Here is a 23,683-nt window from a genome sequence, read left to right on the forward strand (position 1 = left end):
AGTTTGTCATTTTTGTACAAATTTAATCTTGGAGCGACACATTTAGACAGATGATATAACAGTACTCACAAGCATATGTTCTTTATTTTCTATTTAAAAAAAAAAAAAAAAAAAGTAGTATTACAGCATGGTACTGAGTCACAGTAGTGGTAGATGTCTATTCATCATCATTTATGTCCACACAACTGGACAGTATTATATTGCCTCCCGACTGCCATGGCAGGCACACCAGAAGGAGTAGCACAATGAATTGAATTGCGGTATTAACTTATGATTTACAGACTGTTTAATTCTTTACATTCTATTTCATTTTAACCATTTTTGGGGAGTGGGGCGCTGGAACGGAATAATGGAATTAACATTCATTGCAATGGGAAAAGAAGGTTTGAGTGTTTTGCGTTATGCGCTTCTTTATGGAACAAATTGAACTGGAATCTCAGGGCACCACCGTACTGTAATGTCTAATGCGCCTTCTGTTGTTGCTAAGCAACAACATTGCACTGAGGGGAGGAGCTTCATGTAGCCTGTCTTGTCTAATTGAAACATGTACTTTGCTGCCATCTTGTGATAGCTATATACAATTACAAACTTCTTTGGGGAGTGTCAATTAGGGATTTTTGCTTTTTGCGGCAGCTATGCCCCGTGAATAGTGGGGAAGACTGTATTTCCATTTTTTTTTTTTTTTTTTTTACATGTTGCTTTGATGATTGTCAAATTATGAATGCAATATGGTGTATAACTTTCCATCATTCTATGTTTGAATAACAAAGAGGAATGATTGAATTCCTTGCCGTCCGTCCGACTTTACCATTTCCACAGAGTCTGTGGAAGCTGAAGTCGCTATTTGGATGTACCAGCCACGGTAGAGTGCAGATTCAAACCTCCGCTGCTTTGTGCTGTCAGTTTTCATGTAGAAGACGAAGGAAAGTGTGGTCTCGTCGTTCATGGAAATGCTTTTCAGCTTCTTCTTATCCACTGCCTATAAAAACAAACATGCTTCTTATACATTTTAAAATGGGTCATTAATTTTGATGAAAATATATATATTTAAAAAATAAAACATTTACATTGGTACATTGACTTAGAGTTGAATTAATTCTGTGACCAAGTTGTAACTCAGTTTACTCAGTTTTTTTAAGCACCATTTTGCCACCCATGGATTTACCTATTCGCTGATTTTTTTTTTTTCCATTTCCCTCAGTTTTTTCATTTAAAAAAAATTTTTTTTTTTTGGGGGGGGGGTTAAATTATTATCTGCAGATTTTCGCTATTTCCGCTCCAGCCTGGTCCTTTGTTTTTAATAAAGAATATTGTATCATAAAATATAAACATTAAAACATCATAAAAGAGAATGTGAAAAAATAAACTTAATTTTATAAAGTGTAATTAAGACAAAAGTCACACACACGCTGTAGTGTGTTGTGTGCCTTTAAGGGGCGTGGCTTAGTGAGTGAGTCAGTGAGTCAGTTTACCACACAGTTAATTTAGTGTTAGCATCTGTTCCATGCTCCTTGTGAGTGTTTTCATTTCAATTCACCTATTTGCTGTTTTTGTGCACAGGCCACAGTCATGTCTAATATAAAAATATTGCATTGGCGCCATCTTGTGGCATTTGGGGCCAAAAAAAAACATTTTGAAGAGATGGGACGAGCTTGATTTACTCAGGCCATAGCCCTATCAAACACAAAAAAGCACTTTACCGCCATCCTGTGGCATCTTTAAACGGTGAACTTGCTGAATTACATGCAATATTTCCAAATTCGGAAAGACATTTTTTTCATACCTCTACTTGCAGGAGCACCTGCTCTGCTTTCTTGGAGCACTTAAGAAAACAGTCGGAGTCTGTGAAGTTCAAGACCACTGGGTAATGGTGGTCCAAACAAGTTGACTTGTAGCAGTAAATGGTCATTTTTTCTGAGTACAAAAACATACAGAGAATTGTCCTTAGTTAATGTGTGCACGTGAATCCATCTATTTATATTTCCTAGAAAGTACTTTATCGAGCATGTCTCAAATCTGATAAAGAAACGGAAAAGTGAGACAAGTTGTGTTATTTCTAATTTTAGGGTGACTAGTGCCCATTGTACTGTATGACAAACCTGGTTGAGGTGAAACATAGAGAGTCTTCTGCGAACAGAGTCCTCGTAGATATTTGTGCGAGGCCACGTGTTCAACTGGAGTGTTCAACATCTTAATTTGTTTGAAAGTGCCCCCTCCTCTTGAAACTGCAACACAACATCCCAAAGAGCAATGATATAGATCAGGGGTGTCAAACTCATTTTCGTCGCGGGCCACACTGTAGTTACGGTTTCCCTCAGAGGACCGTTATGACTGTGAAATAATAAAAATCTTTAAATCGCGTCATCATATTTACACACGAAATGTATGAACTAGTTTTGGAATCAAAAATCAAGGGTAATGGGTTTTTCAACTATTATCAATGTTTGGTAACACAAAAATGCTTACAATATCTCAATGTTATCATTTATGATATATGGCAATTTGAAATTTTGGTCCAGATTTTAACAAGAATCATGGAAGTTGACACACATGATTTTGCCTTTGCGGGCCACATAAAATCATGTGGCGGGCTGGATCTGGCCCCCGGGCCTTGAGTTTGACACCAGTGATATAGCTAGTTCTAGTTGTTTGTTTTCAATTCGTTGGTCTGATAAATATGAGCGAGGCTGATAGTGAGTATTATTGTTCAGCACTTTGTTGGAGAACAGCGAGTTGTGCAAGAAGGACTGGAACATTGAACTGTTAGACAAGGTCAAATTAAGTTCCCCTTTATAGGTCAGAGTGCATTTTAGGTTCAAGTCAATGCTGAGTTTCATTCCTGGTGATGCTTCTTAACTGGCCTTAACTGGAGTCACCTTCACTTGTTGCGTGTTTGTTTTTGCCTGCACTTTTGTCTTCCGTAAATGAAAAAGGTGAAAGTGCCCTTCCGAACAGTTTTGCATCTGTACAGTGCAACAGCAAAAAAAAATTGGAATGTGCTTTTAATGACAAAAGTAGCATTCTATAAGATTATACTTTGTAAAAAAAAAAATAATAATAATAATATAGTAATGGCATATGCAATCAAATACAATTTAAAAAGAATTAATCAGTTTACACTTTCTCCTTCAGTAGTGCTGCTCATTCTGGTGTGCGTACCCTGGCCACCGGGGGGCAAGACAGGCAGGCATACGGAGATACTGTACTGGAGGCTCGGCTCCTCTGTCAGCTTCTCAGTACTGCAGTAATATTAGTCATTCTTCGCAGAGGATAAAGAATATATGTCTGTGAGTATTGTTATATGGTATGCCTACATGTGTTGCAGCACCGTTTATGCTCCGATATCTGTGGAGTTTAACGGTGTGAGTGTGGCTTCGAACCCAAATGCAGCACAGCAGGAAAGTTTTCAAAAGACTTCAATCAATCGGATATCAATTGTGACAGGTCAACTCAAAGCCAGCATACAGTGCAGTGAAGGGCAGTTACTTCACACTTCACAGTCGAGAGGGTCAGGCTTGGAAGATCACTTGGCCTCGGTCCTGACGATGCAATGGTGTGTAATCCACACATAGCAGGTCAGGAAATGCTCAGATTTCACTGTCTTCTTAATTCGCAATTCGCAGAGAGCAGAAGAGGGAAAACGGGAAACTCCGACTGAGTTGACCTTGTAACAGAATTACGGAGACCGGGAAACAGACTTAGCAGGACTCGAGGTCATGATAGAAGGCTAGTCCAACAGCCACAGGAATAGGCAACCTTGAGCTGGCAGAACTCCCGGTCGTGGGTAGAAGTCAGAAGGCTGGCCAACCAGCCAGCAGGAACAAATAAACTCACGGGGTAGGGTTCTCGCATCTTGAACGCAAGATCACAACATCATCCAGGCCTTAAAAAGGGAAGTGTCACTCTGGCTATTCGTGATTGGCTGACAGATTGGCTGGCTGACAGATTGGCTGATGTCACAGAAGAAATGGCACACTGTGACATAAAGGGGAACAACACTGCTACATAGATGCTAATTGTTAGCCTATGTGCCTATGGAGTTTCCCATTGCATGTTAGGATTCAGGTGCCAGTGGCTGTGTGGTTGCCTTAAATATAGTTATTCTTCTGAGAGAGCTACATTGTTTTACTGGAGGAAAAAAAAATACTCACCAAGTGTCACAGTGCTGGACTTTGCAACCATCACAATGTCATTAAGGGTGCATCCTGTCCCATGACATCCACCACAGGCGCTCCCTGCATCGCAGCCCCTGCCTCTCAACACAGAGAAGCTAGTTTCTGTCATGGTGACAACAAGCAGATCGCTTTCCAGCTTGTTGGTCTCATCTTCAGCTGGGCAAATGTCATCCTCAGCACCACCATTCTCTTCTGCATCACCCCCTAAATCGCTCCCACTCTGCTGCAGGTTTTCCTCTCGCACCATCTCCATGCTGAACTGAAGTACGGTGACCTCCTTGGAGACTGGCTGAAGAGAACCCTGCATTGAGCATGACTGCTCATTGTAATCTTTCTTCCTCCTGGCCTTGTGCACCGTCTGATGACAGAAAAAAAGAGGTCAACATCGAGTTTGAGAGTCTTAAATTAGGATAAATGTTCATATGCTTCTTAAAAGGCAGTGGTGGGCCGTGCTTTTGGTACCTGGGTCTTCAGTGGAGACTTGGCAAACTGTATCCACCTCTTATTAACACCACCATCAAGTTGCAATTATGAAAACTATCAATACTATGCAAAGACACAATATAACAGCATGCAACTGTGCCATGTTGAGCATCTGGAAAAGTTCATTGTCAAACCTTATCTACTCACACAACAACAGTATTTTAAAAATTAATAAAATCTGTCGTACTGGAGATGAAGATAATAGACAGTTGGGAATAATTGAGTACAATTTAATGAAATGAATATGAGAATTTAGACTGTAAAGGTAGGTCAGTGCTTCTGATGGGAGGCTTTCGGCAAAAAGTAATGCCATGTTACTGGATTCAACTTCCGGCTCGCCAATGATTGGACAGACAGACAGACAGACTACTCGACCGGAAATGGAAGATGTCATCTCACCAACATAGGCTGACCCTCTGCTATGGCCTGAGCCACCTCCTCGGGGGTTAAATCCTGCAGGTCGGTGCCATTTATCTGCACCAGCTTGTCTCCTCTCCTAACAAAAAAGCAAGAATGGTGAGACGATGATTTTCCAGCACTCTCCAGGGACACAATGGATATCTAATTCGTAATCAAGTCATTCTACAAATACTGATGATAAATATATCACTGCCTCACTGTCTGATTTGCCATTACATAAGTGACACCGTGGCAGAGGATCAAAGAACTCACCGGCTACAAGGACAGCAGCACGACCCCCGACCCATCGGACAGTACCTCACAGGACACCGTGAAGCTGTTTTTCACCTGCTTTGACCGGCACAAAAGCGGAACCCACAGCTATCCTGCCCTTCCAGAGCGGTACGACGCCCCCATCCAGCTACAGCGCCACCATTTACGAATCAACGAAAAGAAAGCAACGGGTCCGGATGGATTGACACGAAGAGTTCTTAAGGCATGCGTAGACCAGTGAGCAGAGGTTTTCACCACCATTTTTAACCTCTCGCTACTGCAGTCTGCAATCCTAAAATGAACACAATAAGCTGCCCGAACGACGATCGGCCAGTCACTCTCGCACCCATTATCACCAATTGTCTGAAGACATCTATCCTGTCTCACATTAAGGACGCGCTTCCCGATGACCCCGAGACCCACCAGTTGGCATATTGGACAAAAAAGGTCAGCAAAAGATACAATTAACACAGCACGCCACGCAGCCCTCATAAACCTGGATAATGCTAACACTCATGTTAGGATGCTATTTGTGGATTTCTGCTTTGTATTTAATAAAGTTGGACCCCCCCAAAAACGGTTAGAAGCTAAGCAACCTGAGCGTTGGTGGCTAGCTGTGCACATGGATACTGGACTTTCTCAGCAATAAGACCCCAGAATGTCAGGATGAGAAATAATACTGCCGCCACGCTCTTCCATTCACCCCATCAACACCATCGTCAAATTTGCTGACAAGTTAGCCTGCGGGGCCCGGCATCTCAGGAATTCAACCTGAAATCAACAATCTGGACCTGAACACAGCCAAGATGAAGGAGATGATGATGGACTTCAGGAAATCAAAGAGCAGTGACCACACTGCCCTCTATATCGATGGAGAGAAGGTGGAGAGGGTGGAAAGCTTCATGTTCCTCCGAGTCCACATCTTGGCACACCTTACCTGGTCCACCAACATCTCCCATCCGGTGGGAGAAGCACGCCAAAGACTGCACTTCCTCAGGTACCTACACCAACCCCAGCTCCCAGGACTGCTGCTGACAAACCTCTACAGATCCACCATGGAGAGCCTCCTGACCTACTGCTGTACAAGTTGGTTCAGCAGCTATACTGCAAAGGACAGGAGGGACCTGCAACGTGTGGTGAAAGCAGTAGAGTGGGTGATTGGATGTACCGTACACTACCCATGCTAAGGGACACGTACACTGGCAGACTGCGGAAAAGCCAGTGGAATCACTAAGGACCCTTCGCACCCCAGAAACACACTTTCCCTCTGGAAAACACCACAGGACATTAAAGTCTAGAACCAGAAGGCTCAAAAACAGTTTCTACCACCAAGCTGTGAAATGCATTTGCCCACACCCCAAAACCCTCCATGGTACGACCTAATGACTAGACCTCCCTTAACACATACGTAAGTGCAATATACTGAACAAGCTCTTCGCAATATTGTCTGATCAAAAATCTGTACGATGCCTGTATGTTAATAATCCTATCCTACTATAACCATATCAAAATATCGACATGAACCCAGATGTGAATAACTGTACGTTCTGTAAATAAGTGTTTTTGATAATTGCGTACTTACATCTTTGACCTCAGTAACTGTAACAGTGACCATAAAGTTCTATTCTAGTCTATTCTATTTGAAGATATCTTTCCAAAGACAATTTGCAGTTGATAAAGTCATGACTGTTACTATTTCTTTGCTTTGCGCTGTTGAGTTTTATGTTATCGTCTTTGTTCAGTTTTTCCTTACATGTGAACATGTTCAAATAGCAAAAAACATAAAAATACTTCAGTGGTCTAAGTGCTAATACCTGATGATCTGTTTTGCTCCGCTTGAATTCTGAGGCTTGACAACATTTTCCACTTCATACTGGTGCTTCCCTTCATGGAGCTGGTGAACTATTAGCACACTTCCATTCACAAGTGAATCCTGCGGTGTGGAAATGAAGCAACCGATTTGAACCTGAATCCATCCAAATGTATCTGTATTAGAGGGCGAAAAAGGAGAGAAACCTGGGTTACCCACCGCCACATCCATGCTGCTGACGACGTCCACAAATGATGATTCAGATTCTGTTGAGCGTGTATTGCAAACACTGTGTTCTGTTTTATATTTGTTCTCTGAGCAGAAGAGGAAGCAGGAACCGGAGACCACAGCGAAAAGAGAACTTCACTTTGAGGGCCTTCACATCAATACTGCATCATAATGATACTATTTTGCTCAGGCCCACGTCAGTCAGGTGGAATCATTGTCGCTCCCCAGTGATGGCAGCACTCATGTAGCCCCATACCATGACACCCCTACCACCATGCTTGATTGTCTTTGTACTCAATTTATCGTGGTCTCATGAGACCACAGGACATGGTTCCGGTAATCCATGTTCTTTGTCCGCTTATTTTATGCAAACTGTTTCCAGGCTTTCTTGTGCATCATCTTCAGAAGGGCGTAAGGTCTGAGCACAGCAAGGCTGACCCCCCCGCCGCACCTCCCCATCCCTTCAACCTCTGCAGCAATGCTCGTCGCGTTCATACCGCTATACTCTACTTACTGTACATCAATGCCCACACTGGACTGCGATGTGCTCTCACTAAATACCAAGGGCGGGACACTTCCCTAAAGATTCAGCACCACCGCGTTTCTAATCCATGAGCAAACACTTTCAGAAGAGGAAATGCGAAGTCCTCGATTGTACCGTACGCTACTGACATGAGAACTTAATGGATACTACTTCCCCTGTGACTGTTCATTAAGGATGTATAAAACTACTGATATTAACGGTCGTGCCAGAAACGGAACTACTCAAACCACAGGGTCAGTATGTCAGTCAACGATTTTAACAAAGACTTTTGAACTTTTTAATCAGCACAACGGACAGAAATCATCTTTAATAATTTGATAATCTGATGCATTTCTATGCTCTTTGTCTTTACTAGTAAGACAATTCAACGCCGCCCGGGAAGAACGGCGAGGGCGCGCCTGTAGAATGACCGTCTTATACTGGTGTGCACTTTTGCTTTACCAGTAAGGACAAAGGGCATACTACTGCCTGCACTCAAAGCTTTCAACAGGTGGACACAAAAACCAAGAATGGTTAAGTAAAAAGCACTTACAAATATAGAACACCCACCCACCTACCCACACACACACACACACACACACATACAGTATATATAAACACTGAAGCTATTTCCAGCCATCCCTGTACGAGACGGCTAAATGCGTAGCTGGCTTGGGTTACATGAAAAAGCACATGGCACTGTTGCCAAGTTTCATGTCCTCACAACAGCTGGGACACACACAAAACATTTGAGAAGAGGACACAAGCGGACGGGCAAAACGCAACAAGGTGCGGTAATGTTATTCATTCTGAAAAATAGGCTATAATAGTAAGACTTATTGCTTAGCAAGTTAGGGTTTAGTGACTCATTTTATAACTTGAACGTGTCTTTAATTTAATTGTGGTTAGCGGCGATTTTCAGTACCGTGCAAAAGAGTATAAGTATAAAGTACTATTGTCATGTTGACATGTCTGCTGTGAAGTCAGTTAACTCAAAAATAAGAATGCTCGTTATGCCAAACAACAAATGATATGATATGAGAAAGTGTACCATTGATGTTTGAGCTGGACTCAAATGATTGTACGTGATGCCTAAATTGTCCTCCAATTCTGGACGAAGAGTCTTCCATAGTTGTGACGTCTAGCATATTAAGTGACTGTGTTCCTGTATCAGATGGTGATGCTCGATGTGTTGATAATTGGAGGCGGGCCTCACGCCTTGACCCTGGCCAGCACGCTGTCAACGTTCCTACGCCACACCGAACTCAGCACAGGAGCCACGCCGTCCCGCGTCCTGCACACTGGAACGCCAAGACTTGAGCTCAACCCCGAAATCCATACCATGCAACGCAAAGAGGAAGGTAACAAATGGTACAGGATTTTCAGCCATACTTTTCATTAGAAGTAATCATTTTTTTGGGTACAAACTATGAGAGCATTTCGTCAGTGTGTGTGTGAGTGAAAAGCTTTAATGAGTCTGTCTGAGAGAAAGAAAAAAAAATAAAACATTGAGTAGTTTGCGTAAGAATTTCAGTAGCGTACGATAATGCTTCATTAGCATGTGAGGGCGTTTTAGTGGTGTCTGAGAGCATTTCGGTAGTGTTCACAGGAACGTTTCAGTAGTGCGTGTGAGCTAAAACGATTTCATTTGTGTGTATGAGAGCATTTCAGTGGTGTAAGAGGTCATCCTTAATTACATCCCTGACGGCCTTTCGTATATTTCGGCAGAGCCGACGCAAGAGAAACACCTCGCCAAGTCCACAGTAGCAGAAGGCCTCATTCGGCCGCCGGTCGTCAGTCTCCAAGTGGTTGACACGTATGGAGAGTGGACTTGCTTGTGGAAGAGTCAATTCGCAGCCCTGAACATCCGGCACCTGCGCTCGCACACGCTAGTGCACACGGACCCGGGCGACAAGGTCAGAAACTCACACCGAGCATACGCCCGGTGAGAAAACAAATCGTTCAAGCGTACGTACATATGTGATGTTTGTTAGAAAGCGCTGCAGGAGTTTGCGTTCAAGCGCAATCGCTCGGCCGAGCTTCACGGCCTCCCGGACCAGGCGCGCATTCTGGATGGCAACGCTTTCTTCAACGACACGCGGCTGGGCAAGAAAGAGAGAAAACGTCTGAACGTCTCATCCAACCTCAAGAAGAGTTTGTCCTTCAGCCTGCCATCGACTAAACTCAGTTTGGATTTCTTCAAAGATCAGGTCGGGCTGTATGTCATATTGTTATGGAGCAAGATGGCTCCATATATTAGTGTGTTTGCGTGTTTACAGCATGACGTGTCACTTGTGTACTCTATTATTCACACATTAATAAACAAGGTTATGAGCATGAAATCTTGCATTTGTGTGTGTTTAGTATTATAATATTTTATACTATAATATATATTAGAATTCTTACGTTTGCATTTTGGTGTCGGCTGTTGTTGTGCCCATTGTTCTCTCGATCTTGACATGATTTATCTTGCTTGTAGTACATGCGTTCTTTTTTTATTATGTCACCATTGACTAGTGTTTTGTATGATTGATGTGTACCTTGATATTTTTTTTTAATCAACTGACCTTTTATGGGAGTGCTTTAAAAAGAAGTTCTAACAAAAAAAAACCATCTAATTTTAAAGGTCATCATACTCATTATAATTATGTTATTGGACAAATTTGATCAGTTAAACTATTTTTCTTGCACAAATACTTTCCAATATAGTCATTCTGGGATTATGCTTGTAACGTAAAACCTCCGTATCTCCAATCATCTTTCCCCATTAAAATGAATGGAAATGCAGTTTATCAAAAAAATAAGGAAAACAACGCTCTATGATACCGTATGTTATAAAAACAGACTAATCACAGAATTAAATAGCATGTAAAGAACTAAACAGTTTGTGCATCTTTGATTTAAGGCTTCAATTCAATTTAATGCGCTGCTCCTTCTCGTGCGCCCATCATGGCCACCGGGGTCAGTATAATACAGTAACGCTGACACAAATGAAGAATAGTTCCACGACTACTGTGACTGTAATATTAGTTGTTTTTCATAGAGGATACATAAAATATGCCTGTGAGTATTCTTATATTGTTTGTCTACAGGTGTTGCTCCACTGTTTTTTTTCTTTTTTTTTTTTTTTTTAAACATACTTTTCAGTCGCGGCACGGTGGCCGACTGGTTAGAGCGTCAGCCTCACAGTTCTGAGGACCCGGGTTCAATCCCCGGCCCCGCCTGTGTGGAGTTTGCATGTTCTCCCCGTGCCTGCGTGGGTTTTCTCCGGGCACTCCGGTTTCCTCCCACATCCCCAAAACATGCATTAATTGGAGACTCTAAATTGCCCGTAGGCATGACTGTGAGCGCGAATGGTTGTTTGTTCCAATGTGCCCTGCGATTGGCTGGCAACCAGTTCAGGGTGTACCCCGCCTCCTGCCCGATGACAGCTGGGATAGGCTCCAGCACGCCCGCGACCCTAGTGAGGAGAAGCGGCTCAGAAAATGGATGGATGGATGGATACTTTTCAGTCTCGGTGCCAAAGTTGAACATTATGAGGTCAACATAGAGCATATTGAAAATGGGTCACTCATGATTCTCGCAGTGTTTTCTAGTCAGTGTTTGTATGTGCATGGTGGATTGTGGATGCCTTACAGTTACGAAGTTCTGGGTTCAAATCTCAGCTGAGGCGAGGAGTTTCCATACTCTGCCCATGCTTGCGTTGGTTTTTGTTTGAGAACTCCCACATTCCGAAAACATGCATGCTCGCTTCACTAAAGTGGAAATGTTGTTTTGGGATTAAGTTAGTTCTATTAATTGCAAGTTGTTTAACCGGCTGGATATGAACATACAGGTGGCGAGATATAACTTGGACAAGGTGCTTGTGAAAGGAACCGTTAGTCGCATCACGGCGGTGCAAATGGGCCAAGAGGATAGTGCAATAGATGAAGAGGTTTTAAGAAGAAGTGACAAACAAGGAGGTTGGATGAGGAAGAAAAGAGTGAAACATTTCCAAGTCCAACTCGAAGGTGGCGTCGTGCTGGAAGCACGCCAGGTTGTTATGGCAACAGGGCCCACCCGGGCCCAAATGGCAAACATCCCACAGTGGGTGACTAATATCCAAGAGAGCTTTCCAGAAGGGCGCCTGCAGCACACTGTGCACCTCATGCACTGTCAGCAAAACCTTGAAGACACTGATGATGTCACAGAGGGTAAGACGATTGCGCCACAAAACATACGTCAAAAAATACCAAATTCTGTCTAGTAAGGATCATTTCAATATGCCTTTTTCAGAATTCAACATTTTTGTTGCCCAAGAATTGTAAAACGGAAGGAGTTTGTCTCTGCTAGTTTGAGTAGCTAACTGTAGTACTTTTGCTCATAGACAATATCAATTAAAATAATACACGTTTAGGAAATAAACAGCACAGGGAATGATTTTTAAAGTCATATGCACATTTATAATAGTTTAAAAGTCCCATGCCGTCCAAAGCTAATTTGACTATTTTTCCAGATAGGTTCCAAAACAAAAATCTGCAGATTTGCAAATTTGTTCACTATACAGTACTTGTTTACCTTTTGTTGTTGTTGTTGTTGTTGTTGTTTTAAGCTTTATCCTCAAAGTTGTGCATACCTGTGTGTCTCTAGGCTCATGTGTGGTGTGTGAGCCAGGCCACAGAGTAATGGTAGTTGGTGGAGGTCTGACCAGCGCTCATGTCGTCTCCATCGCACTGCAGCAAGGTGCCAGTCACGTGACGTGGGTCATGAGAAAGCACCTCCAGGTCCACTAGCACAATTGCGACACATTTGCAGAGGGGGAAAAAAATTTACTTAATTCTTCTTTGTCTTTGTTGTGTTTAACGGCAGTTTGCAAACCACAATAGTGATTTACCGCCCCCCAATGATCTGTAATGATTACTGCATTTGCTTCCAAGCTAAAGCACAGGTGTCAAACTCAAGGCCCGGGGGCCAGATCCGGCCAGCCACATCATTTTATGTGGCCCGCGAAAGCAAATCATGCGTCAAATTCAATGATGCTTGCTGAACTCTGTATCAAAATCTCAAAGGGTCATGTGTAATAGATAATAGCTTTGAGATATTGCAAGCATTATTTTGTTGCCAAACCCCTTTTTACAGTCACTTGAACAATAGTTGAACAAACTATTATCCTTGACTTCTTATTTCAACACTAGTTATCCCTCAATTGGTTGTGTACATGTAATAATATGATGAGGCCATTAAACGAGTGAGTTTCACAGCCCTGATCTGAAGTTTTTGTTTTCTTAAAAACAAATATATATATTAAATAAACAAAGGATATACGATTACAATTCAATTTGAGTTGTTCTGCTCATATTTGACACTACATAATTACCGATCAATGAATTCCAATTTGATACATAGATCCATTTTCCATTAAATGTTTACCCACAAGAATAATTTATACATATATATATATAAAATCCAAATTTCAGCACTTTTCACAACAATCGGTATTTCCTCTTCTCTATGTTTTGCTTATTGGGTGCAATTGATTACTGCAACCATAAAATATTGGACTTTTACCTAATTTACAATCATTTTGTCTTATTTTACAGTGCAAAATTTCTTTCCACTGCACATTTGACACTCCACGGGGGAAAAGTCATTCTTTTACTATCTCTGTGTGCGTCTCACAGTTGAAACAGTTTGATGTGGGCGATGTGGAGAGCCTGGTGGGTCGCTATTCGCACGTGGAGCATGGCATCAAGATGGATGGCCAAGCCTTCCTGAGACAGTTCTTCAATGAAAGGAGTCTCCACAAGCGACTGGCAATGATTCGCCAGGCGAGGAAAGGAGGTGCCATCACCCCGGAGGCCTACATCCAATTACAGCCATTTATTTCGAAAGGACAGGTGGATGTGAAGACATACTGTCAGGTAAATTGCATGGGCATTATACTGATGTGAGGTTGTATTGTAACCGATGGGACAGAACAGTGATAAGTATAAGTATTGTATAGCACTAGCGGTACATGGGCTTCCTCTAGTGCAGTGGTGTCAAACTCATTTTTGTCGCGGGTCACCTCGTAGTTATTGTTTCTCTTGCAGGGCCGTTATGAGATGAGGATGGGTAACAAATAAAGTGCTTGCAACATGTCAGTAGTTTTAATAGTGAAGAGAATTTGCAATTTCGGTATTTTAGCAGGAAACACGAAGTTTGATGCACATGATTTGGTTTCGCGGGCCACATAAAATGATGTGGCGGGCCGAATCTGGGCCCCGGGCCACCAGTTTGACACCTGTCCTCTGGTGGCACTGATACGCAAACTGTTCAGAATGTTACAGTTGCTAAAATCCAGTACAGTAAATTAGATAAGTGCAGTTCAGTTATATTTAACTTTTAAGTACATAAAATACTTTTGTTTTTATGTACTTAAAAACGGTCCCAAGCCTGGACAAATGCAGAGGGTTGCGTCAGGAAGGCCATCCGGCTTAAAACTTTGCCAAACAAATATGAGCGTTCATCCAAAGAATTCCATACCGGATGGGTCGTGGCCCGGGTTAACAACGTCCGCCACCGGCGCCGTCAACCTGCGGGACGCCGTTGGAAATTCAGCTACTGTGGGTTGAAGTCAAAGGAAGAAGAAGAAGAGGTGGAAAGCGGGTTCTTCGGCAGAAAGAGAAGAGGAAAGCACAGAGCCTAGAACTGAATGGGGGGACTTTGAATGTTGGGACTATGACAGAAAAATCTCAGGAGAAAGGTTGATATATTGTGTGTCCAGGAGACCAGGTGGAAAGGCAGTAAGGCTAGAAGTTTAGGGGCAGGGTTGAAATTATTTTACCATGGTGTAGATGGGAAGAGAAATGGAATCGGGGTTATTTTAAAAGAAGAGTTGGCTAAGAATGTCTTGGAGGTGAAAAGAGTATCAGATCGAGTGATGAGGCTGAAACTTGAAATTGAGGGTGTTATGTGTAATGTGATTAGTGGCTATGCCCCACAGGGAGGATGTGACGTAGAGGTCAAATAGAAATTCTGGAAGGAGCTAGACGAAGTAGTTCTGAGCGTCCCGGACAGAGAGAGAGTCGTGATTGGTGCAGATTGTAATGAACATGTTGGTGAAGGAAATAGGGGTGATGGGTAAGTACGGCATCCAGGAAAGGAACTTGGAGGGACAGATGGTGGTAGACTTTGCAACAAGGATGCAAATGGCTGTAGTGAACACTTTTTTTCCAGAAGAGGCAGGAACATAGGGTGACCTACAAGAGCGGAGGTAGAAGCACGCAGGTGGATTACATCTTGTGCAGACGATGCCATCTGAAGGAGGTTACCGACTGTAAGGTAGTGGTAGGGGAGAGTGTGGCTAGACAGCATAGGATGGTGGTGTGTAAGATGACTCTGGTGGTGGGGAGGAAGATTCGGAAGACAAAAGCAGAGAAGAGAACCATGTGGTGGAAGCTGAGACAGGACGAGTGTTGTGCAGCTTTTCGGGAAGAGGTGAGACAGGCTCTCGGTGGACGGGAGGAGCTTCCAGAAGACCGGATCACTGCAGCCAAGGTGATCAGAGAGGCAGGCAGGAGAGTACTTGGTGTATCTTCTGGCAGGAAAGGACAGAAGGAGACTTGGTGGTGGAACCTCACAGTACAGGAAATCGTACAAGGAAAAAGGTTAGCTAAGAAGAAGTGGGACACTGAGAGAACCGAGGAGAGGCGAAAGGAATACATTGAGATGCGACATAGGTCAAGGTTTGATAAAATTAGATTTTTGACATTTGGATTGAACTATTAAGAATGTTATTTTTTAAACATTTATTTAGGTCGAATTTTTATTTAACTTTAATGTGCAATACATATTAATTGAGTCATTATTTAAGTACAGTTTTTTTTTTTTTTTCAGCAAGCTGGATAATGGAGATTCAAGGGGCCTAATCATGACTCCTGATGCATTACACAGTACAGTATCATGCTATCATGCCCAGAAACTCAAGTGTGACTATCTTATCAGGTGACCGAGGCCAGCTGGTGCTACAGGAATCAGGCCTGGAGGCTATCCCTCAGCAATGGAGAACACTGGACAGGAGATACGATTTGGTTGGCCACTGGATGTAAACTTGATGTCAAGCAGGACCCTTTGCTTTCTGAAGTGATGAAGGAATTCCCGATTCAAGTGAGGCTTAAGAGTTTGGATGTCTTAAAGTTATTCGCTATTCATGAATTTTACCGAATCATGTTTTTTTTCTTTTTCTTTTCTGTGGAACCTGTCCTCAGCTACTCAGGGAATTGCTGCATATTTTGGGATATATGTATTATTGGACACAAGATGTCGCCAAAGCCCTAAATTATAAGACAGTAACAATTGGCGTCAGGGAACTACAGTGAAGTGATGCGCCTCAACTTTTCTCACATCTTTGTACAGTATGTCGAGGAGGAGCTAAATTTAGTCTGGGTTGTCAGCGGAAGTTGTGTACTTAGCACTGAGATGCCACCAGATGGCGCCAAAGTAATATATATATATATAATTTTTTTTTTTCTTTGCCATTGTTTTGGCATTGTTTTCACTGATTGTGAAGCACAATTGACCAAGCATTATATTTGCAAATAAGTACATTTGTGATTGCCAAAGTGTGAATATGTAGTGGTTCACTCACTGTACATGTGTTCTCATAAAGGTGCTGGATGGCTGGCCATGCATATCAGAGAGTTTACACTGGGCAGAAGGATGTCCTCTTTACTTGATGGGGCAGTACACCGCTCTTCAGGTAACCTTTTAGAGTATACAACAATGTAGTATATATATATGTAATTACTTTACAGACAGCATCCAAACCATGTGTGTTGTTGCTCTCGCCCACCCACAGATCGGACCTCATGCAGTAAACCTGGCAGGTGGACAAGCAGCGAGTGCGAGAATTGCCAAGCACATCCTGCGCCATCGCAACGGCATGGAGGCGACTGAGCTGAGTGCAAGGAGATCTAAAACTGAAGAATATATTCAGCAAATGCAAGGACTTTTATGGCTCTAACGACAACATTTCCCATCTCATTCTTCATGTGCTTAGTGACAATAAAAAGCATTCTAAAATGTGTACGAGCACGTCGGTGACCTTTCGTATGCCTGCAATGGGATTAGTTATTACTCAATGCTCTTTTCATGGTAACATTAGTCACCCTTACATTACTGATGTACCACAATATACAACATATTTTTCCTTTTATGTATGGTCTGTTGATGAATGCTTTTTTTTTAACCTTTACATACTTTCCATTGAACTGTTTTTTTTTTTTTGGAAAGCAATGTGTTTGAAGATTGTCAGTCATCAAGGTCATGGCAATCCGCAGAGGTTGTAAGTAACAAAGTACAAATAGAAAATTAATTATCGTGTCTGTGCTTGAGTATTTATTTTTCTGATGACTATTTACTTTTACTCCCTACATTTGAAAACCATGAAAAACACAGACAGTTAAGGTGTATTTTTATTTTTTTCCATAAGCTAATTTTCCTTTTTTTTGTGTGTGTGTTTTGTTTTTGTTTTTGTTTTTTTGTTTTCCATGTTCTGCTCTGTTTAACCTGTTGTCAGTCAGATCAGTCCTCAATACTTTTTTTTCTTCTTAGTGTAAACACGATGTAATTTCATTTTTTTTTTAATGGGGGGAGCTCTTGTGTGCAGGTTTTCTTTTTGTTGTGCAAAATTGTCCAAATGGTATAATACAGTTTGCAGCTGCTTACTTGTACTTAAGTGAAGGAGTTGAATATATACTTCTTCTTGATCAAAGTATCTTTTTTTTTCAAGTATCAGTACTTCTAAATACAGAGTCTACTACTTTTGCCACCTCTGCTGTGAAGTATGGAAAAAAAATCAATTCGAAGTATCTGTCATAATTATACAAAGTACACTCGATGTACTGTTCCTTACATTTTTGTTTATTTTCGTTCACCTGCTGAAGAACAAGCTTTTGGACAAGAAATCGCTGAGTCATTCTATGACTCATAGCCACGCCCCTCGAGGGACTTCCGTGTTTTGATGAAGCAAGTGGACAGAAAATAACTCAGTCACTTGGATACATTACCTTGAAGGTAAGTCTGCGTCCTATACTGTATCTGCAAAATTAAATATGACTTGCTCTCGTAAGGTATATAATATATACTATAAAGTAATATCGAACGCATGTGACGTTCCTCATTTTATTCAAACACAGTTGCACAGGGCGACACATGCAAAAGTATGCAATTAACGAGTGAGCAACGTTCCACATGAGATGTTTTTTTAATTATTTTTTTTAATCACATTCATGAATTGATTTCGCGTCTTTGCGATTTATGAACGGCAAAATAAAGGAAGCATAGCGTTGACGTCACCGAACCGCGACGCTCTGGAATAGCGATCAGCTGACTCGACCTCAGCTGATCGGCTTTTGATTATTTAATCCTTTATTTTTATTTTAAACCCACAACCACAAAGGTACCACTGCTAAAATCAAAAAATTAAGAATTTCAGACGTCATAAGAAACACCTAAAAATAATAAATTATACATACATATATATATATATATATATATATATATATATATATATATCATTACACCTGTATCTGTTTATTTAAAAAAAATAATGTTCTTTAAATCATTCATTCTCATGTATTTAAAATTTATATGTTGCTGTTATCTGGAAAATTTCTGGAAAAGCACATTTTCTATTCCGAAGTCATGGATTTGTCAAACAAAAAAACAAAACAATCACCGTTTTACAGCACAATGAACGTGAGAAAAGTGGAGAAAACTGTGCTGAGTGTGGAGCAGGGTGAGGGAGTTGGCGCTCGTGTTCGCAGAAGCATTGGTAGAAAAGAGGTACAGTATGTGTCTAGTTGTTTTCTTTTATTCTTTTTTTTTCAGAATATATCAACGTCTATTTTGTTGTGAATGCAGTTATTCCCAAGTGTCTCTCCCAGTTGCAGAACCTGGATCCTTTTTTGATGTTGGATGAGTTTCGTGTCAGCAAGCCAGCAGGTTTTCCAGACCACCCTCACAGAGGATTTGAAACAGTAAGGGTACTCCCCTCACTTCAACATAGTTGCTTGACACCAAGATGCCACAAAATGGTGGCAAAGCCCTATTTGTGTCTACATGAAACTCCTCAGCTCACTTCAATACATTTCCTTGACAGCAAGGTGCCACAAGATTGTGGCAAAGGACTATTGTCTTAATACATAATATTATTTTAGCTCCATCTTGTGGCATCTTGGGGCCAAGGAACTATAGTGAAGTGAGGGGAGGAGCTTCACTTCGTCAAGCCAAATCCATATCTAACAGAAAAAAGGGATTTGCTGCCATGTAGTGGCTTCTATAGGCAATTACAAGCCTTTTTGGGTGGGCATCAACTACTGTAGAGCAGCGCACCGTATCCATAAAGAGAAATTTCAAACAACTTTATCGCAGACATTCCAGATGTAATCTCCCAGTGTGGGTGCATACGGCAGAGCTCCCAGCATGCCTTTCTGCAGGTGTGTTTGCTCACACTCACATAACTTTGGAGGACGGTGCAGCTGTGCTAAAAGATCACAGGCAGCTCGCAGTAGGAAACCCAACTTTCAGATGTTCCCCAGTGAGTTCCCGACCCTGAACTCAGCACTTTTTTTTTTCCCAGCCAGCTTGATCACTGGGGCAGCGAAAAGATCACACACACACAAACATTCACGCACGCACGTAGAAAAAATTATCACCCAGGTTTGATCCAGACTGTGCATTTAACAGCAGTTCAAAGGTCATATGGAAAGTCCAAATTGTTCCAGCTTGCTGTATACATCGCAGTTCATCGTTCGCAACCCCCGCTTTATGGCAGATTTGTCAGCAATTTGTTTTTTAATCGCCTTTTACATTATTCGGACTGGCAAGTCCAAATTTAGAGTTGCGCACCTCGAGTGTTGTACCATGTTTTGCCGCAACATGCTGGCCAGCACTGAGGTCTACTGGAAGACATTTAACATAATTAACAACGGGAAGACGTTCCACAACGACTATAATCTCATGTAATAGTTATTGTTTCTATAGAGTGGAGAAAATATACCACTAGATGGCAGGAGCGGCACGGTGGCCGACTGGTTAGAGCGTCAGCCTCACAGTTCTGAGGTGCGGGGTTCAATCCCCGTCCCCGCCTGTGTGGAGTTTGCATGTTCTCCCCGTGCCTGCGTGGGTTTTCTCCGGGCACTCCGGTTTCCTCCCACATCCCAAAAACATGCATTAATTGGAGACTCTAAATTGCCCGTAGGCATGACTGTGAGTGCGAATGGTTGTTTGTTTCGATGTGCCTTGCGATTGGCTGGCAACCAGTTCAGGGTGTACCCCGCCTCCTGCCCGATGACAGCTGGGATAGGCTCCAGCACGCCCGCGACCCTAGTGAGGAGAAGCGGCTCAGAAAATGGATGGATGGATGGATAGATGGCAGGATACATTTCTAAAATGTGAACGTTTTTTTTCCCCAATTGCCCCGATACCTATGTATAATGCGCACTATAGACATGTGACAATTGTTTTTTTTGGGGGGGCGGGGGTGCGCATTATACACAAGAAATTACAGTATTTCAGGTGGGTCTACTCTAGAATGCCATAATGGGGATTAACTGTGTTTTTCTTAAGATCTTTAGGAAAATGTATCAGGTCAGATTATGCATTTTTCATGAAAATTGGGCCTCTGCATGTACCCCATCAGATTTTTGTATCACAGCAAGCACACACACTTAGTGACACAGTGTACATCTCATGAAGCACCAAGGGAGCAGATGAGGTGACCTACTTTTCCTATACTTTGGTCTGCTTCTCCCTCCCCATCGGTCGACCACACTGACCAAGCCAACTGTTGTGCTTATGTCGGATGTTATGACATTTCGTTCCCTTGAAACCGTCCTCTGGATCCAGATGAAACGTCCTTTAATCTTTCAGATGCTAGCCGTTGGAGGAGGTCTTGTTCTGATGACCATTTATCAAAGCGTTAGGAATATTAATGGGGAAGTAGAGCACGTTTGCTTTCATCTTTGCTACGTTCTCTTTTACACCGTCGCTGTGTTGTTCCCCGAACAGGTAACGTACGTGTTGGAAGGGGTCGTAGCCCATGAGGACTTCTGTGGCCATTCAGGGCGACTGCAACCTGGAGATCTGCAAGTACTTATTTTCCAACAATAGCGGATGAAATTTTAGAAGGGAAAATCCATGCCAATCATGTCTGTGGGATGAAGATACCTTTAGTGGTCCAAGCTCAACAAATCACCAGTTGTAAATGTTACAAATTACTTTTTTTTTGGTCATCTTGCCATCTTGTGGCATTTTTCTGCCAAGGAACTATGTTAAAGAGAAAGGAGGAGCATTATTTAGTCAGGCCATAGCCCTATCTAATAGAAAAGTGGTGCTTTGCTACCATCTTGTGGCAATTCTAAAGATTTTGGGGCGGTATCAGTGACTTACTTGCTGATTTTCACTATTCGCGGCAGGGCTCAGTCCATGTAAATTGTAAGTACTAAAATGATGTTCATTTCCAAATTTCGGTAAATCAGGGAGGTTTTACGGTCATCTGTGTTTTTCTCGCTTGTCGCGTAACAGGTATTGTGGATGCACAGGTGGCTCGGCGGTTGAGGGTTTGTTCGATTCAATGGGCTAGTTAGCATAATGGTCAAATTTACAGCAAGGATAAAAAATTGCGAGGACATTTGAAGGTACCAGGAGGGTTCATTAGGTATATTCTGCATTTGCTTTGCTTCTGGTAGTCAAGAATAAGGTGTACCATAAAAAATGAAAATGTGTGTGTGTGAATGTCTGTGCTTGTCCAGTGGATGACTGCAGGACGGGGAGTGGTTCACGCTGAGATGCCCATGTCTGAGGAACCCTTGGTGGGTTTGCAGCTCTGGGTGAACCTGTCCAGACAAAACAAAATGGTGGAACCAGCCTATCAGGAGCTGCGGAGCTCTGAGATCCCCAAACCAACTCAGGGCGGAGTCACGGTGGCTGTGATTTCTGGAGAAGCCCTAGGAGCAAAAGTGTGTGTTTTGTTTTTGTGCTCTTGCATTTGTTTGTGTATTGATTTGTGCTGTCTTACAGGCCAAGGTCTTCACAAGGACATCGACCATGTATTTGGATTTTGCGCTGAGGACAGGAGCCCAACATGTGCAGCCAGTTCCCTCAGGTAAATAATAACAGTAATATATTTGCTGTATGGAAGCGGTTTGGTTATTGAAATCGTCCTGTTGTGGTCCATGTAATAGATTTGTTCAGACCAAATTGAGAAACGCAAACTTCAGAATAATTCCATTGGTTTGAGTTTGAGTTCTTTGGCTATCAACGGAGTAACGGACAGTTGGTAGTGATTTTAAAAAGCAAATTATCTCACCCATTGTGAGGAATATGCAAGCTGTATCACTGAAATAAATGGACTTTTTTTTTTTTTTTTTTTTTTTCTCTCAACAGGATGGACTGCTTTCATTTACACTCTATCAGGAACCATTGATGTTGGTGAGTGTCTGGTTTTAAATATCAAATATAAAAAGATGTTTCTGTTAATAGTTTTACGCCTCCCACATGCTTAAAAATTTGTGAGCAATTCAAAACGGTTCATAATTTCCAAAGCAGAGCCAGGCACTAGTTCTGTCCAAATGAAGCTCCTCAACCCACTTCAACACAGTTCCTTGGCACTAAGATGTCACTAGATGGTGGCAAGTTACTACTTTTATTTCTTTGGCCTGAGCACGCAAACAGCAAATGGGCGGATAGACTGGAAAGAATTTGCAAATTTGAATTTGCAAATTTGTTGTGAATTTGCCGGGCTTCACTGTATACCGATGAGGACATCATGGCTTCATTTCATTTGACTTGCCATGTTAGTTGTGCTCTTTGAACATTTTCACTTGATTTGGCTTGGCGTGAGAGGAAAGGTAAAGATCAAGGTTTTATTCGGGGCAAGCAAGCGTTTCTCAGTTTTTGGAAATATTGCCGTCAGATGTTTTGATGAGAGCAAAACAATGGAAATTTGAATTTACTTGAGTTAGTGTCCACCACCACGTTTACTGGACAAATAACAAGGAGTCAAATACTTTTTGTCAAGTAGATCATTCTTAGGCTGAAATTGATTGAAACTGAGATGTTCCATTTGGACTGTTTTTCTTTATCTTTTTCTTTTTGTTTTATTTTTAAATAAAGGTCCAGATGAGGAGCAGCAGAAGGTGGAGCCCCATCACACGGTAGTTTTTGGGGATGGAGATTGTGTGCGATTTGAAAACAAAGTAAGAGATACTCCATATATTCTCTCTCTTACTTATTCTTATTAAGTACTTATTCCACTTTTTGTCTTTTCCTTTCAGGGTTACGACATTTCCCATTTTGTCCTGATCGCCGGAGAACCAATCAACGAGCCTGTGGTGAAACACGGTACGTTTGTTCCACAACCTTTTTTTTTTTTTTTTTTTTCCTGACGTGCGTACGGAAAGGAACAAACAGCTTGATGTGTTTTCCCTTCAGGTCCATTTGTTATGAACACGCAGGAAGAGATCAGCCAGGCGATCAGCGACTACAGGAATGCTCAAAATGGCTTTGAGCGGGCCTTAAATTGGAGATCTAAGATCGGGGATGCTGTTTGACCACAATGTTGTACAAAATATCTTGTTGTTTGTCTATATGAGTAATATTTTATATCATAAAAAGGCATTTTCATTTTACCTTTCATTTCATTAGAGCAGCAACCGTCTAGCACTGCGGTTCTTAAAACTTTTTGCACTAAATCGTAAATGCCACATCCTAAAAAAATCGTGGCTCTTCAAGTACCACCATAATGACCGACATTAACATACAGTAGCA

At 42.0% G+C, this 23,683-nt stretch overlaps 3 protein-coding genes across 13 annotated transcripts; 2 read left to right on the forward strand and 1 right to left on the reverse strand.

The window, feature by feature from the left end:
• Positions 1 to 145: 145 nt before the first annotated feature.
• Positions 146 to 13,694, reverse strand: il1fma (interleukin-1 family member A). Of its 2 annotated transcripts, XM_061752663.1 has the most exons (7): positions 7,360 to 7,491; positions 7,145 to 7,263; positions 5,058 to 5,154; positions 4,152 to 4,533; positions 2,100 to 2,225; positions 1,784 to 1,914; positions 146 to 979 (listed from the first exon to the last, which is right to left on the reverse strand). In XM_061752663.1, the coding sequence occupies exons 1-7, from the start codon at positions 7,369 to 7,371 to the stop codon at positions 752 to 754; spliced, it is 1,095 nt and encodes a 364-aa protein (XP_061608647.1). In that variant the 5' UTR covers positions 7,372 to 7,491; the 3' UTR covers positions 146 to 751. The 2 variants fall into 2 exon arrangements, with proteins under 2 accessions (XP_061608647.1, XP_061608651.1); XM_061752667.1 differs by lacking the exons at positions 7,145 to 7,263; positions 7,360 to 7,491 and adding an exon at positions 12,507 to 13,694.
• Positions 8,224 to 17,112, forward strand: zgc:113276 (uncharacterized protein LOC553748 homolog). The gene is made up of 10 exons (XM_061752648.1): positions 8,224 to 8,680; positions 9,066 to 9,252; positions 9,620 to 9,807; positions 9,886 to 10,101; positions 11,727 to 12,084; positions 12,521 to 12,654; positions 13,552 to 13,791; positions 15,857 to 16,018; positions 16,521 to 16,610; positions 16,710 to 17,112. The coding sequence occupies exons 2-10, from the start codon at positions 9,066 to 9,068 to the stop codon at positions 16,872 to 16,874; spliced, it is 1,740 nt and encodes a 579-aa protein (XP_061608632.1). The 5' UTR covers positions 8,224 to 8,680; the 3' UTR covers positions 16,875 to 17,112.
• Positions 17,111 to 23,544, forward strand: pir (pirin). Of its 10 annotated transcripts, none has more exons than XM_061752689.1 (11): positions 17,111 to 17,195; positions 17,797 to 17,926; positions 18,601 to 18,697; positions 18,776 to 18,891; positions 20,786 to 21,004; positions 21,667 to 21,873; positions 21,935 to 22,019; positions 22,301 to 22,345; positions 23,030 to 23,112; positions 23,191 to 23,257; positions 23,348 to 23,544. In XM_061752689.1, the coding sequence occupies exons 4-11, from the start codon at positions 18,823 to 18,825 to the stop codon at positions 23,464 to 23,466; spliced, it is 894 nt and encodes a 297-aa protein (XP_061608673.1). In that variant the 5' UTR covers positions 17,111 to 17,195; positions 17,797 to 17,926; positions 18,601 to 18,697; positions 18,776 to 18,822; the 3' UTR covers positions 23,467 to 23,544. The 10 variants fall into 10 exon arrangements, with proteins under 10 accessions (XP_061608673.1, XP_061608660.1, XP_061608666.1 ...); XM_061752676.1 differs by having other exon boundaries at positions 18,799 to 18,891; XM_061752682.1 differs by having other exon boundaries at positions 18,805 to 18,891.
• Positions 23,545 to 23,683: the final 139 nt, after the last annotated feature.

Source organism: Phyllopteryx taeniolatus, chromosome 2 (assembly GCF_024500385.1).
Source record: "Phyllopteryx taeniolatus isolate TA_2022b chromosome 2, UOR_Ptae_1.2, whole genome shotgun sequence".
Lineage (NCBI taxonomy): Eukaryota > Metazoa > Chordata > Actinopteri > Syngnathiformes > Syngnathidae > Phyllopteryx > Phyllopteryx taeniolatus.